The sequence below is a fragment of the Branchiostoma floridae genome, chromosome 4 (genome assembly GCF_000003815.2).
Source record: "Branchiostoma floridae strain S238N-H82 chromosome 4, Bfl_VNyyK, whole genome shotgun sequence".
Taxonomy (NCBI): domain Eukaryota; kingdom Metazoa; phylum Chordata; class Leptocardii; order Amphioxiformes; family Branchiostomatidae; genus Branchiostoma; species Branchiostoma floridae.
Window position 1 is genome coordinate 6,727,239 of NC_049982.1, and position 16,788 is coordinate 6,744,026.

Below are 16,788 nucleotides of genomic sequence, written 5' to 3' on the forward strand. Positions count from 1 at the left end.
AGATGATCAATGTCTTTTTTTGGAATAGCTTCAGTCCATTGCATGTTTTTTCCCAAGAGGATCTCTTGAAGGTAATAAGTGCCAGAGTAACTTTAAGGTTTGAAAACGATTCCTAACCATACAAGAATTTACATGTGTTTGAATTTTTAAAATGGCCTCACGCATATAACAAGTCAAAACTTCAAACTCTTCTCTTCTTAACTCTGCGATGACAAACTTACCATAGAAATGGGCGAGCGCCCCCTACACGTGGCAGGTCGTCTCGGCAGCTGTAGGGTGCCCTGTGGCCAGTAGTCGTAGTCCTGAGTGGCCTTCTCTATGGTCGGCTTCATGGCCACGGGTTGGCCGCGAGACTCGTCAAGCACATCCTGAACAACCTAGTTGGCACCAAAAGAGTCTTAGATATTGTGTATTGGAATGTAACACATTATGATGTACGCAGCGACAGTTGCTTCTCATATCACATGTGCACATTGAACGACTCTATACAACCAGTCATCAAGAATTGTAGCTATTTCAAAGATCTTGGGGGTAGAAATCTAGGAAATTGGTTGCATGTTTTTCAGGTGAATAAATTCAGTCATTTTTTGTGCTATTACTTATATGAGTTAATTGACGTTTTTCTACCATCACATCTGTTTCTTTGTTGTTGTTTTTCAAAGAAATGGAGTTCAATGTGAGACATGTCCTTGGTGCTGAAAAGCTGGCTATTTGGAGTTTTTGCATTTCCCATGGCAATGGCTGACCCCCCACTTGAATAGTTTACGGAAACATGCCAATCTATTTTCAATTTGAAGTTTTTGTATATCCATCGTCCCTCTTCATTAAGCGTTTGAAATAGCTTACCCTTGACTTGAAGTCTGCCCATCTCAGATCGGCGTCAAATTGTCTGTTCAACTCCTCTTCAGTGGCGGGCCTGTATGCATGCGAGGAGACGAACGGACATTTGAATATGTCCTTGAATAGGACAGAGATAATACTATACATTTGTAGATGTACTTGCTATGTGTTATCCACCATTTTAATCTTTTTGTTGTTAATGTTTAGTAACATGTAATAAATGCGAAACTCTCATTTCTGCTAATTTCATGTTGGTGAAGTAAATTGCGTTGCGGCAGCATTAAAAATTACGTTTATAGTCGATAAGGCGTCAGCTGAGACAACGATGTACCGGTTACCTTTTATTCAAAAGTCTTCATCAGAAATTTACGTCTATGTTTCCATTTTTCAACACCAATGAATTTACGGAAAAAATTTTCTTCATAGAAATAGGAATCTTACTCTTTGGGCTTGTACGTCCTCTCGAAGGTCTCTAAGACTCCTTTGGGGGCCATGTAGTACACCTGAGTTTTGGACATACGGAGAACTCTGGCTCCCAGGCTGACAAGAATGGCTCCTGGGGGCGTCGTTTCTTTCCTCCGTCTTGTCCGCACCATCCATTCCTATTAGACGGGAGATATGAATCATGCATCAATGATAAGAGTCGGTTACGGATGTCTCGGCAATGTTCAGCTTTGGCGACGTGTTCTATACGGCTTGTCGTTTGCCGATCATTTCCTCGCACGGTCTCACTCACTCATCATCATGATCCTTTGGGCAGTGTCGACGGGACTAAGTCCAATCTTTCCCTCAAAGAGTTTCTGTCTTCTATAAGATCTTCTCTCAAGTCTTTCTCTAATATTTTTTTTAGTTTTTTTTTTAAGACGCATCAGCAACGATTAAAGGGGCAATCCACCCAGAGGCAAGTATTTCATTCAACCCCTCAGAGAATAAATAATTATGCTTGAATCAAGTTCGCTTGGTCAAATTTGTCAAAAATTGAAGCCTAAATTCAGGGATAACATTGTAGCAAACGAGTTCATGAATTCCCCTAGGACCCCTCCAATTGTGCGCTGGTGGAGTAGGCTCGAGGACGTGACTTCGACCATGGGAACAGGTACCGGTTATTAGTACTAGTATAAATTTCGATACTATGATGTTTTAGGATCACTTTTTGAGTACTAGACTGTGTGCACAAACGTCATCAGAACTGTCAGCCAATACGTTTCAATTATTTGTGGGTCACTTTGTCGTAATTTGTCTCAAGCCTGGTTCGAGCGGGAGCTCGGCCAAAGTAAAGTAAAGTAAGTTGTCCATCTATAAAAGTAGCCTTTCTAGATAGCAGAATGGTCCATAAAATGTGACAGATCTCAGCATTCCAAGGGTCGCTAGGCTTCAAACATTTTGTGTACCTTCCTAAATGTCCGATACTGCGATAGTCTTTCGACATCTTAGCGACCATACCGTTAGTGAGAAATTGTGCCCGACGTCGGTCTCACAAACAGTTTTGGCGCCGCCATTTTACGTAGACCGACTTCCAACTTCTTATACTTAAGTGCCTAAATCTCCCTATTCCAAGAGTCGATAGTCTTTAAACCTTTTTTGTATTTTCCTAAATGTGTGATAGTCACTTCACTGCTTTGTCAAGCTTATCTCAACTACTTTTAGGGAGAAAGTGTGACGGAAGTTGCAAAATCACATATGACGCAGTCCATTAGAAGCGGGCTCGTATTGGGTACTTGGATTTAGAAAAGGATTATTGTCGAAAAGGCAAATGAGGTAACTGCGAAAGTCGGGTGCATTTGTATCCTAAAAACATAATCTATCAGAAAATGACACTCGCTTCTGGACTGGAATGCCCCTAGGCCGGGGGGAGGGGGGTGGGGTGGTATTCTCACGCGAGTGCGTATGATAAGTCTTTACGAGTTTGGTATTGACGTGTTATTTTTTAACTTGTATTTTACATTGAGTCATTCATTGGTTATTGAAAAAAAAGGACTTGTATATACGCACTCACGGGAATCCGCCATATGACACGTCTATCTTTATCTTTACGATGCGTTCTGTACGTGGTAACTTTTCCCGCCCCTCCCTCACATCCATTACACCTTGCTTTTTGATTCCCAACTGAACTGCTTTTAGGTGCATCGATCCATCATCAGCTGATGGTCGCGTCGTGGATAGAGGAAGTCACCGGGGAGTTACGTAAAAGTGTTTTTTAAGTGCAAAGGAATTGCATCTCGGCCTCTAGCTACAGCGAGCTTTTTTAGAATGAGTTTTTAAAGGTGAATGTCGCATAAGCAAAATTCACCGGGTTTCCGTCAAATAGGTCAACTCTTATCATAGTACCTATTATATATGTATGTCTTATATCTCTTTGTTTTCGTAAGAAAGACAGAATTGCATTTTAGTCATTAATATTTTTTGCCATCAATCATACCCAATGACATGGTCGTTCCATGCTATCGTAACCATCCATCAGTACTGTGTATAAGGATGTTAGTAAGTGACAGATATGCTGTCTTGAGTCATTGTTCGAATTCCCAAAGAGAAAATATATTGGGCACACTATTCTCATTGAAACAGTGGTCTTAATGACGAGTGACGATGAACGATTGCGTCTCATACGAGTGGAAAAATAGCATTTAATGGAAAAGAAAGAGAGAGTCACAATTAATCACCGCATTTTGTTTCACATTGAAAACTGTCGTCTAAGTACTCTAAAGCTATTATCAAACTTTAGATACTACATATGATGACGCACACAAGTTTCGCCAACACCTTACCGTATGGTCGCCAGCTTCCAACACGCCCACTTGTGCAAAGCAGACGGTGTCTCCGTCCAACACGTCGCCGTGCTCGGCCGGTTTCCTCTTGACGAACACCTGCGCCGTACCGGGTCGTGCCCGAATCTCGGCGGTCCTGGGGCGGGCAGGCAGGCCGGGGGAGTGCCAGGCGTCTCCGGTGTCCAGCACGCTGGGCGTCTCGTGCGGTCGGACTCGGAACTCTCGTAACATCTGTACTTCTCCCTGCGGTACGCGCGGTGGATCAACACTTAAGTTCATCATCATCATCATCAGTTATGTTGTAATAAGCCACAAACAAACACATACCCACGCACACGTGCATGTGTACGTACACTCACGGACGCACACACAGAGACGTATGCACACATGCGCTCACACGCAAATTCACACGCATACATTCATGCACGCACGCACGCACATGTGCACGTCGATGTTGTGAAGGAAGTTGCACACATAAAGTTGGACACCTTGACGACATACAATGAAAAGAGCATTATCATCCCAGTGCTTTAAACCCAATAGTCTGGGGTAAACTTGTACTCAGCGTTCAGTGAGTTTGACTTGGTTACCTTGATGACGAAGTAGAGAGAGTCGCTCTTGTTTGTGTCCCTGTCTATCACCCTGCCGTAGGGCAGGTCCATAAGCTGCGACTCAAAACACAGCCGCTGCAGCAGCTCATCGGACCACTCTTTAAACAGGGGGAAGTCTCTGTGGACAAGGGGAAAATTGTTGTTTAGTTTTATTGGTAGCCATTTTATTGCATCTAACCGAGTAGTCGTCGACTAGATGTAGTCCTAGTTAGATAGAGCACTATTCGTTGTTGTCTGGAAATGCCTTTCGAAGTATACTCAAACTTGTATCGCGAATTCAATATTGCCACACTAACTGCTTATCTGATCTTTAACCAATGTAACCCGCCCGGTACTCTCGCTAAACAGACGGAGACAAAACTGTCATACGAAAACTAATGAAAACTGCTATTCCTGCAGGTCTAGCGAATACACCAAACCTTCCAGGACATTTTATCAGACGTCAGACTGAGTTTAGACGCAACGTTTTCTTTGAAGATCACGTTCCCATTCACCTGATAACGTGCCGTTTCTCGCCCATCTCGTGCATGACGAAGCCTGAGCACGTGTCCACGAACGTGTCCTTGTCCACCTGGAAGAGCTCCGTCCCCTCCCGCGCCACGATGGACGCGCGCCGCCGACCGTCGCTTAGCAACGCGATCTCCTGAGCAACAGAAAGAAATATCTTTGTTGACACCACAAAAGTTCAGCGACTTTCGTAAGGTCTGCTATAATTATATATGGGAACAAACAAGTATATACAGTCTTCGAATAAGTATGAATACATGTATATCAACACGTTGAGTCTAGAGTATTATTTACACTACTGGTTCTAAGGTGTTGGATATGTTTACCTAATATGTGTCGTGTAGAGTTTTAATAGAATAGTTGTAAAATTGTAATTGGTTCCAATGTTTTTAAGCGCCTTTTAAGAGTGGCAATAAAAGAATATAATGCAATGCGATGTGCTGGGTTACTCGAGTATATTGCACTAGTTGCCAGTCCAAGAATAACTTAGATGAAATACCGTTTTACAGGGTTTTTCTATATATGGATGTGTTTACAACGAAAGAGTGATCTACTTAGAGTCTGCGTAATAGACGTGACATCTTACGCCAATCACGTATGCATAGAATTTGTGATGAAAGATTCCCATCTAAGTAATCTTGTTTTTTCCAAGTCTAAAAATTGCCTTAAAGATTAGGGGTCTTTTTGGTACGTTAATTGAAAGATGAGGAAAGGATCGTATGGCCACGAGCGGTGTATCTTTTTCGTCGACGTCTTCGTATTTCTTCCTGACAACTTCCTTGTGTTGCTTCGGATTTTTGTAGTCTCATCTAGATTTATTTCTTTAATTTCAATTTCTATTGCCAATATTTCACAACATATCGCTCTTCTAGAACTGGGAAAAACTGTGAATCTTATTGCTGGATGTCTAACCTTCATCGAGGTAATAATGAATGAATGAATGAATGAAGACCTTTATTGTACGTTTTTGCTTTCTGACAAGCTATTAAAGTACAGGTCAAGGTGAGTAGTAGTGAAGTACAATTTGTGTAGGTGTGATACATGACTAAGACTACAAAGTCTAAAGTATACTAGTATGCACAGGTTCAACTTCTTCTCGCTTCTTAAAACAAATGTAAATGTAGTTGCAGGTGGAGTTTAGAATACATGGTTTGCCTATTGTATGAGGAATGTAAATTTGTTATTTAAATTTGGAAAGCATGGTAACTTATCTTGTACATAGTTGAAGAACATATTTCTCTCATAATGATATACTCACCCCGAAGCTATCCCCCGGGTACAGCACTGTCTCGGTGCGGCTGACCTGCTCGCCCGTGCGGTGGTCGTGCTCGATCTTGTTCACCAGCACGGACCCGGAGAAGATGAAGTAGAACGCCTCCCCGATATGGCCCTGTCGCAGGACCAGTCGGCCCTTCTCACAACTGGGAAGTGCAATGGATAATGTATTAGCTAGGTGGTTCATCAATAGATCGATTAGGTTTATAAGCAAGTTGAAGTGTATGTGGCCTGTATTTTGAAGTGTATGTGGCCTGTAAGTTGAAGTGTATGTGGCCTGTATTTTCACAACTGGGAAGTGCAATTGATAATGTATCAGTCAGGTGGTTCATCAATAGATCGATTGCTTTTATTAACAGGATGTAGTCGCCTCAACAAGGCTCCACGGATCTCTTGTCAAATAGTAGGAATTGGACAAATAGATGGAACGGTACGCTAGGAGAGTCGGTCGGCCAGAAGAGCCGGTACAGGCGCGGTCACATAGTTGGTGCGATCGTCCTACGACCTTTTAGGACAGCCATGCATATGTCCTACAATGTTCAGCTGTCTTGCTGCACAAAACGCTCTCTTAGATCCTTGTGGGTGGTTGGCTCTGTCACTGCCTGCTTACAAATCCTATTATCAAAACCGTACGCCGATCGAACGACCGCGTGGCACGATCGGGAGCGCGTTGGTCTCAGGCCCGAGAGGTCCGGGGTTCAAATCCGCTTGCCGTGTCACCGATCTTGTGCCCTTGGGAAAGGCACTTTACACGACTTTCCTCACCTAACTCGGGTGTAAATGAGCACATAGCTGCGGCTAGTGGCAGTGACAGGCCTTTGTGGTGGTGACAGGCCATAGGGGCATGTTCGGGCATGACGCACCCGCCATGACACATGAGTCAGGGGTAGGAGGAACCCCTTGCATCCTTGGTCGGAAGTCCTCCTAGGAGACGGAAACTCCAAACAACAAACCTGCATCTGCTGGGGCCGTCTTACACGTTGCAAACAGTTGCCCCTGTAGGACTAGTGCGCCAGTGGACGAGAGGGTGGAGAAGGACGTGCACACCCCTACTTCACCTTAAAAACCCAAGTGCAGGCCAGGCAAACGGGTCGCCTTAAACCCGTCCGCCTACCATTGTCTTCCGAGACAGACGGATGCCAACACGCCGATCGAACGACCTACTCTGCTGGCCGACCGACTCCCCTAGCGTTCTGTTCCTTCTATTTGTCCAATTTCTACTATTTGACCAGCGATCCTTGGAGCCAGGTAGAGGCTAAGGATAAAGTACATGTACATGTAGAAATTCCCTCCGGATGCAGGATTGCTTCACGACCAGACTGCCCTTCTCTCAACCAAGGGGAAATTAATCAATCATTCAATCAATTAATGGGTTGGTTGGTGTATTGACAAGGCAATGGTGTGGTAGCAGTGCTGATATCTACTTGTGTCATTGTATGTCATTGTTTGTCACTTGCAATTAGCCCTTGGGCAAGAATTTGCAATAAAACTTATTATTGTCTCCAAATTCACATTTATCAGACCTTCACCAATGTTGTTTATGTTACTGTTTCCTAAGGCAGGTTGACTAGAAGGGAGGGTGACTAATCTTAAGTGCCGTTACCATACTCTGTTGATTACAAATATAAAAGTTAATAGTGAATACATACATACACAGCAAACTTTATACACAGACCACCCCAACTTACACTTTGAAAGGAGGGGTAGGTATGAAGTATCGTGGCATTGAAAAATGACCATATATAGTTATTTACCGATGACAGCATTTGTCTTACTTCATGTAGAAGATGTGTCGACATAGCTGCATCTTGACGTCATAGGTGTACTTCTCGAAGGCGCGGATGAGTTTCAAGATGGAGTACAGCCTGTGCACTTCCGCGTTGGTCCTGTTTTCTTGTCTCTTCTCTGTGATCCTCCGCGCCCACTCAGGAACGTTCGACTGAGGAAAAGTAGAAGCGTGTTACTGCATTTTTGTCCAACTTGCTGGGAATCATATGCTCGTAGTTATGTCGTACCTAGGCCGTAATAACGTTTAATTTGGGTGGTCCGGACCGGTTGATAACTTGGTTTATCACACTGAGTTCTACTATTATCACTCGGGTTCCCATAAGATAATTCGAACGCACTCCTCGTGCGCCGCTAGCGCTGTCGAAAACTCGAATGTTAGACTCGGACGTAAGAATTCCTGATGGTACAATTTTTAAGACGTCAAATTTTCTCAACTTCTGACGGATTTCGCATTGACGAAATGTGTGTTTTCCAGTAGGATGTAAACAGTACATACACTACGTATAAGGATGGCAAAAGCCAGTCTTGACGTTTCCTTACCGAAGCTTTCCTCGAAAATTTGTTCTTGTCGAACGCCAGCGAGCCATTGTCCCCGTCTATGGCGTAGTAATGTAGCTCCGAGAGGATGTTTGTAGCTCCGTCCTTTCCGGCCCATGACGCCCTCATCACTATCTGCATTCGGCAGATCACTCGAACACATATCATTGCGCGCCATAGCTGACTTCGAAGCTGTAAATGATAGAAAAGTAAACAATGAAAAGAAAATTCAACTCGGACAATTCGGTTCTTAGTACGCTCTAAATGCCATTAACAGAAATTTTACGCACAAGAGAATTTCCTCTTAAGTCATGTGGTATTTACTCTTAAAATATCAGACATGTAAATAGCAGTTAACGATGAGTAGCTGAAGTTCTGTTTTATGTTGATGCACTTTGGTGTCAGTTTTGAAGCACTTTTTAAAGTCTTTTCTGAAGTTACAAACTCTGAGCATATTTTTACAACCACCCTTTCAAACTTACTTCAAAAAAAGAGTTACCTATCCTGACTCACTTGGCACACAATAACTCCATTCACGATTGGTAAACAAAAACAAACAAGTTACACTCGGTCAAAGTGTGACCGACCCGAAGTCTCCGTTCTTCCTTGGTCTCGAACGCCCACTGCTGGAGTTCTCCCAGCCTGCTGCTCCGTTTCCGGTGGTGTGACGACTTCCGGCGGCGGCGGCTGGACTCTAGCAGCTGCGCAGTAACGCCGAACGGGTCTGCGCTTGCGCCATGGTTGGACGGTAGTGATGAGAAGGACGATATCGACGATCGACGGGAGGAATTCGATCTAAGAGAAAAATAAAATAACCGATCAGAAACGAAGCACAAGATTGAGTGACGTCTTTTTACCTATCGGTTGCAACCGTCCGGAATATTTCAAAAGTTTACTGTTTTCTTATCGCCTGTAACGACAAAGTGGTTCGTTCTTAATCATCTGTCCTTCACTACAATCGTTAAAGTTCTTTGAGCACATGATGTTGTGCGCTGTTTGGTGCCTAGTGTGCCTGTCCTACTTCTTCACGGGTCTTGACAGTCCTACCTGAATCCAACGCGAGGCAATCTGGGAAACACGAACTTTTCCGAGGGGTAGATGTGCGTGGTTGACTTTGCCTTCCTGGCGACATGTTCTTCTTCATCCCTTTCTGACACCGAGCCATTAGGCGAGTTCTCACAGATAACATCAAGTTTCCTCCTGCTCCGTATTTTGACATCAGTAACAAACGTCTGACCCAGAGGTTCAACGTTAACCCTGGGGAGGTTCACAGGAGCAAGCTCTCCAGGCTTTTCAACAACGTCTAGGATTCTTGATCTTGACTCGGTTCCTTCTCTGGTTTTCGCAGTGAGCAAGGCAGTTGTGGTAGCCGCCGTCGGTAGAGTGTCTCCTCCTCGCGTCGCCGTCGTGGACCAACCTCCGACCATTGGCCACTCCCGTACCATGGTTCGAGAATTCTAACACTATGCCAAGTCGTCGTCAGGACCGATACTCGACATTTTCCAAGTTCACACGAGAAGTCGTCAGCAGCTGTGACGAGGGTCTTGTCACTAGAACATCCCAGCTGTCCACCTGTGGCTTCCCGACACTCCCACCACTTTCCCTGAGTTGCCGTAAGCAGCTCTGAACACTTGGAAGCCAACCCATAGTACTTTTTCAGTTATCAAAACTATAGCTTGAGCATGTCCAAAGTGGCAAAAAAAAAAGCTTAGAGCGAAAAAAAAGTTTGCAGCAGCCTTAAAACGTTATTCTCTAACTCTTTAGTTGTGCGTACAAAACGTCGACTTCCTCGTCTATCTTCTGGTGGCTTTACGAAATAAGAAAAGGAAATAAAAGAACGACTCCTTACATCAGCATGCAGGTGTCGCACCTTTGCCCTTCGCCATGGCAACGAAGAAAAGCGTGCGTCTTAAGTATATTTCCATGGGGCGCTCTGCACACACGCTACTGTTCCTGATGACTTCGTGCTTCAATCGTATCTCATGTTTGTAAGATAATTTGTCACTACAATTGACAGTCTACTAACAGAGGTACGTAACAGTGTTGAGGAGGGGTCACACAAAGGCCGATACACTTGTTTCTTGTTTCAAAAGTCAGCAGTGGTAGGGCATGCTGATTCAGCGAAAGATAAAATACGTAACACTGTATCTGCAAAAACACCTCTGAACGATAAAGTTCTGCCTTGAGGCAGCGAGTGAAAGCTTTATTACACATGCCGTAAAGCTAATAGGCTAGTTCAATCATTTATACAAGTAAGTCTGTCGAAGACTTCGACATATTAGAGCCATCGGCAAAGATGAACGCTAGTATGTATTGGTATGTAATGCAAGCGGTGGAAGCAATTTGACTAAAACAAAATACATATTATATATGTACTGTTCAATGGATTTCATACATAATGTATGATTTTTTTGCCTTTTGTGTATTTCATTGTCAGAATTTTACATATTGCATCGTATTCCAGTCATAAAATGAAGGGTAACAGAAAACCTGTCCTGTCGCTCAGTAATCGCCGTCTAGTAGAAATAAGGCACCTATGCAGGGATGCAATGATAAACGATATGGGGAAACCTCGCCCGGAGTGCATGACACACTGCCGTAACAATATGTAAACACGATGAAAAAGATAATTAAAACAGTAAACTTCATCGCCTACAGTGCTATTGAAATGACAAATTCTACCTGTCTGCAGATTACCAGCATATTTGGGCTAGATGTAAATCTTTGAAGAACGTCTGTCCAATGGGGTCACACCTGTTTAAAACAACTTCATGAAGTTGAAAGCAACAGAGAGACACCGCGTGGGGTAAATACTGGGCCAGGCTTGACACAAAACTTCAGCCATGTTTATCTCACTCGGCGGATACTCGATACGAGTGTTTGTACATTGATAGCCTGTTAACACGTCTCCCATAACAATCTAACCTCTACCACCCAGCTACCTGGAGATGGAACGTACCATTTCAAACGTTGGACGGGAAGGGGAGGGGGCGTCATGCCAGACCCGCGATCTCAATACTGTAATATCTATCGTGCGTGGTAGAGTTTCCTCGAGGGCATATGTTGGTCTTGTCAGAAGCTGGCTTGTGTTAGCAATGGAAACAGTCTGGCATGCAAGCTAAGCGGCATTGTGTTCTTCATCGCTTCTTTTATTCTATTTCAGTAATTCTACTCTAAAAACCAACGCCTTAAGTTTGACAAACATTCCTTATCGTTCTCTCCGCCAGTATCTAAAACTAAAATAGTCCTTTAGAAAAACGACAAAATTATTTCTAAATATCGTCAATCATAAAGTGTTCTGTGCTAGAACAGGTATCATTATCAAGGTATGTAAGAATGATGAGATGGTCCCTTCAATAATTGACCCATGATATCACAGTTGGGATAAACATTACTGTTGCGTTTGGTAGTTGTGTCGTTTGCACTGTAAACTAAAATACTTAACTTGACGTGCGGTAACTCTTCGCTACATGACGATCTCTTTGAGACCATGTAAACTACACACAGATACATTACTAGTATATGTGAACGGCCTTTATTAAACAATGGTGGTTTATACACACAGTCGATCTGACATTTGCTCATTTAGTCGTAGACTCCTTTCTGGGGTATGTTTCAGCAAATGAACCACACACACATAGTATATTCAAACTCAGAACAACGGTGGTTTATTCATAAAGATTGGATCTGACATTTGCGGTGTACCCGCCAATTCTATAGTCATTTCTGAGGACATTACCACTATACGGAGTACATGTACATGCCTTTGATAGCCTTAACAATGATGGTTTATTCACTCAGAGCCGATTTGACATGTTTTGTTTACACAGCGGGGCCCTGAAGTGTTGGGGGTGATGTTCGTTTGCTTACCCCGGTCAGAGGTGGTCTCTACAACAACGCGCGGGTCAACACGGAACAATACTGCCGCACCGGCAATCAGCAAATACGCACGGGAACCAATTATACATGGGTAATTAATAATAACGGACAGGGAAACAGCGAGACAAATGAGACATACATATGATTTATAATCCATCACATTCATGTGACAGTTAGATGACTTTAGAATTACAGGTTTTATATTCAAAGTCTATAATACCTGTACGATAATTGTGCATAAGGTGTGTGAATAACATATGATTTAAAATTGTTTTGTGACTTTGGAAACTTTCCCAGCAAAGGCAGGCATAAACAGTTACAACCTCATTGAGTCTTCAAACACCAAAAAAATCCTTAAATTTATGAGGGGAGCAAAAATATTTTGCATTTGATAAGAAAATCGACTCAACGGCCAATGAACTGTCGTTTAACAGCCAACAGATTTACTCAGCCACCTTTTATCATTTACTATATAGGGAACTCCAAACAACGAAAACAAAGTCTGATTTACTTTCTAATGGACAAAAAAGCCGCATTTTCATAAAACCGGCTCACTTCTGTCTTGACAGAAAAGTGACCCCATTTATGCAGGTTGTCCATATTTTCTTCCGTTACATTATCTCCACCTTTCCTTTGTCCTTGAATCCTTCACGTCCTGTGCAGCTCCATGTTGCCACGCAAAGTCGCTCAGTGCCGAAAGAAACTGTCTAATCACGTTATGGTAAATGGACTGTGCGGAACAATGCACGCTTCGTGCCCTTTCTTCCACCCTAACTACGGAGGAACCTGTCACGATGTGTTGGTATAATTGTAAGATTTATGAACAATGTCTGCCGCGGCCGCGCATTGTTACCGGGTACCAAAATATTTATGAAACATTTAGAGCGGACGGTAATATTTTGACTGACGAAGTTCCTTGCTGAATGGCAGTACGATAATACCAAATCATTAACATGCATGTCTTTATATGGCTGTAACATGTAGTAAAAAATAAGGAAAGAAGAAATGATGTACGCGTTTGTTTGCTTGGGAAATTTTAGCTCTTAGCAATAATAGTGATGACATGTCATGTGAAGGGATATTTATGTCCCAGAATCCACTGTACACAGTTTTTACGTTTGGCGGTGCCATCTGTAAAATGACGCAAATTCCTCTGTTTTGTAAGCGATCCTACCTGTTTTAAAGGAAAAGATAAGAAAACAGATGTCGTGTATTGCGGCTTCCATGCAGCGATCCTAGAAACGTGACTATTTACCTAATGGCTGTCCTTGTTTGACTGTAATTGTCGTGGGAAACAGACTAATTACGTCAAGTTTTCTAAACTGCACGGACTCATGTGCATCAATTCTACAAGCCTAGTCAACAGAAGTATCCCCATTCCATGCCCTTACAAGCAACAGTATCAAAATAGCCGTGGTAGGAGCGCGTCGGAGCAGGGTCAGTAGTTGTGTACGGGTGGTGATATTGTGGCAGGGAGAATGCACCTTGTCACGGTCTCCGCTCGTAAATTAGCTTCGGCCTTTCAGCGCTCTTCATGTGACAGTATCTTTTGCGGCGGTGTAGGTTACACTTGTTTCCAAACACACATCGTTTGGTCCTGTCGTTACCTGGTGGGACTTAACGTTATAATGGTCTTACAGCAACGTAAAACCTTCATTCCATTGGTAAAATCGGACGTGCTTTTTATTACTGTTTAAAGCATACTGTGTTTAACTACATGTCATTACGTTAGTAGAAATTCCTACAGACTTCTTGTATCATATGGGGATAATACGTTTTAAAAACGACGGCAATAAATTTTTTAAAAGGCTGACTTTGAGACATTGTTTTTCTGTAAGAATGTGTCTTATAAGTTTAGTATAACATATGTAACAGCTTGATTTCAACGTTTAAATAAAAGCTATAGGGAATGCGTGTTTGCCGACTTGGTTACCTAGTCGTCCCTTCTGAATGTTGATATTTTCGCGTCGACGTATATAGAATTCACATCCGTTAGTTAGAGGGCCGCAAACGGCGGTACTTACTCTTCTGACGACGGCGAGCCCGGTCGGAAGGTGTCGTCTCGGCTCTTCGGCGGCACCGAGCGGATGATGTGTCTCCGGAGGGAGACGACGGGGGCCGACTGCGGCCGACTGAACGGTCGGGCCGAGCGCTGCCTCGCCATAACGGTACTACACAGGTCTTCTTTACTGTGCCTCACTCGCGGCTCCGCAAGCGCTCAGGTCTCTATACAGCACCTAGCACTCCAACCACGCGGTGTAATCTACATAGCCACCTGCAGGTGCCTAAACCTCTTCAGTCTTCAGGCGCAAACTTTGATCCTCCCAGGGAGTGGCACACACACTCACAGGGGAGCTATAGAAGGGACTGACTTCACTTTCACCCAGGGAACACGTACAGGTGAGTCCGCAAACTATCTGAAGTGTAATCGCCCTGTCAGGCGGCGTCCCCCGGGGTAAGGTTTCACCGCCGCCCGTACAATGTGAATGCGAGCGACCGCCAGCTGTACGTTGTTACGACAGGGTGACATTTTGTGGAGAGTCCCTGTGACCCCAAACCAATTCATTGGTGATAATTCCGAACAAATGACTCTTTGACGCACCTGTTTACGGTATCATCGGCGCTATTGTCTCCGGGGGTCGGTCCATTACAACAACAGGCACGGGTGGGGGCAGGCTATGTCTGCCCTTGTTTTTGTTCAATTTCTTATTATTCATAGGACACTTGCACATTACAAATGTTGAAATTTTCACGCTATCTATCCATCGAGTGTAGCTTGATGTATTTCTGAGAAGTGCCGTTATAGAAAAATAGCGGTAAGTGTCATTACAGCTGATGGATAAAAGTATATTAGATCTGAAAATGCCCAGAAAGGGTTATATAGGCTTAAAGCGTAAAAAAATATAAGGGTAGCATAATAGCGCCCATCCATGTATGTTCCTTCAATCATTTGATCTGAAATCACCATTACAAATGTTCTATTCTCGGACGTGAAAGGAAAAGTCTTTACTCGGAAACTTTCCCAGCAAAATGGACAGTCTATAGCTCTCACTTACTCTCCAAGCAGAGGTCCGGCTCTGGCCTTTTTTTTTGCGAGTTTTAGGCGTTTTTGTCAGACTGTCTATTTTGTACCACTTCTTTAATGTCCCACATCCATAGAGAAAACGGTACAAAATAGAAATCCTGACAAAAAGACGTCAAGAAACAGCCGGAGCCGAACTTTTTCTTGGAGAGTAACTCAGACGGTGGCCGAGCGCATCCACTAATTAATGAACCAACCGTCTAGCACACGTGAGTTGACATTGGAAAGAGAACAGATATTTTAAGTACGTCTCAAGGAGCAATTACGTGGTGATTAGAAATGATTCGTCAAAGTAAGTCAACCCTTTATTTTGCCTTTGTCCGATCACTCCCTTTGGCTTTGGCACTGTGAAACCTTTGGACCATTACATCTGCTTGGAGATCAATCGAAAGCAACGAAACAGTCGCCTTTGCCAGTAAAACACTGCCATGGCTACCGCGGCCTTTGAGTAGAAGTTGGCAACAAAGCTCATCCTGGTTACAAAGTACAACAATGTTTGATGCCGATTTTCCTTTAGATGATGTATGCGGACGCATGTTAGTCGAAGCATCCTTCCATGATTTCATCATTTCTACGTTGTGATTCTCTCATGGCCAGTTCTTGTAGTACTTGACCCGTCAATGATGTTCCAGTAAAAACCTTTCCTACGTTCCCGTATGGTTGTCAACTGTATGATGATGGACAATTAACCAATGAGCTGGACCTTAAGCTACGACATCAACTTTCGGCTGTTAACAAAAGTTTTCATCCATGCTGTAATTCGTGCAAAGAACTATAAAATGAGGAACAATGTGCCGCAGATTTATACAAAATATACATATATATCTCGGAAAACATGTAGTAATGTCATAGAATGACGGCGTCAATTTCAAGGTGAAGGAAGAAAACAAGGAGAATCTATTGTTCTTGTTCATGCTGTGTGTCTTGTCATTTGTTCAGCCTTCCTGACCACATAGATTTTGGAAACTTTTAAGGAGGTTTTTTGGTGCCAAACTTTTACCATTATTCGCTCGCTCGTATCAGGTTCGGGGTTCACATAAGATGTCATCCATATAATCAAATCAACGTGACCTTACTAGTAGAATAGTTCTAAAAACACTCTTGTAGTACTTTTCACTAACAGGTGTTCTCATAACCCCCATATAGTACTACTCCTGGACAGGTATTTTCCTAACCTCCATATAGTACTTCAAGGGAACTACGCATGCTCAGACCTTCCAGAAAAATGACTGTACAAGTCATAGAATTCTTGCAACTGCACATTATATTACTACATTATAGTAACCTCCACCCTAAGGCGTTGCCAAAATGTGGACTGCGATTATAATTTATACCCCCTTTCCACCAGGACGGCGCTCTCGCCGCGCTCTCTCTGCGACCTCAAATTTGATATATCGCTCAACGAATGGTATGGAAAAGAATCGAATCGTTTTATACTTTGTGTGTTTTGTTGTCTTCTCAGTCACACTTTTACGTTTTGCATGATATACCCGGTGTGAATGTG

At 43.3% G+C, this 16,788-nt stretch overlaps 1 protein-coding gene across 3 annotated transcripts in view; it reads right to left on the reverse strand.

Moving 5' to 3' along the window:
• The window catches only part of LOC118413998, a 28,283-nt gene that overhangs the window by 865 nt on the left and 10,630 nt on the right, over window positions 1-16,788 (reverse strand). The window contains exons 1-11 of one of the 3 annotated variants that reach the window (XM_035817699.1): window positions 14,227-14,832; window positions 8,911-9,118; window positions 8,327-8,515; window positions 7,774-7,937; window positions 5,982-6,144; window positions 4,711-4,859; window positions 4,196-4,334; window positions 3,606-3,848; window positions 1,282-1,442; window positions 847-916; window positions 222-377 (exon numbers count right to left, since the gene is read on the reverse strand). In XM_035817699.1, the coding sequence (XP_035673592.1) occupies window positions 222-377; window positions 847-916; window positions 1,282-1,442; window positions 3,606-3,848; window positions 4,196-4,334; window positions 4,711-4,859; window positions 5,982-6,144; window positions 7,774-7,937; window positions 8,327-8,515; window positions 8,911-9,118; window positions 14,227-14,366 (1,782 nt within the window). In that variant the 5' untranslated portion in view covers window positions 14,367-14,832. Of the gene's footprint in view, window positions 1-221; window positions 378-846; window positions 917-1,281; window positions 1,443-3,605; window positions 3,849-4,195; window positions 4,335-4,710; window positions 4,860-5,981; window positions 6,145-7,773; window positions 7,938-8,326; window positions 8,516-8,910; window positions 9,119-9,370; window positions 10,511-14,226; window positions 14,833-16,788 lie in introns of those variants that run through there. The other 2 variants (XM_035817698.1, XM_035817700.1) reach the window with 2 other exon arrangements.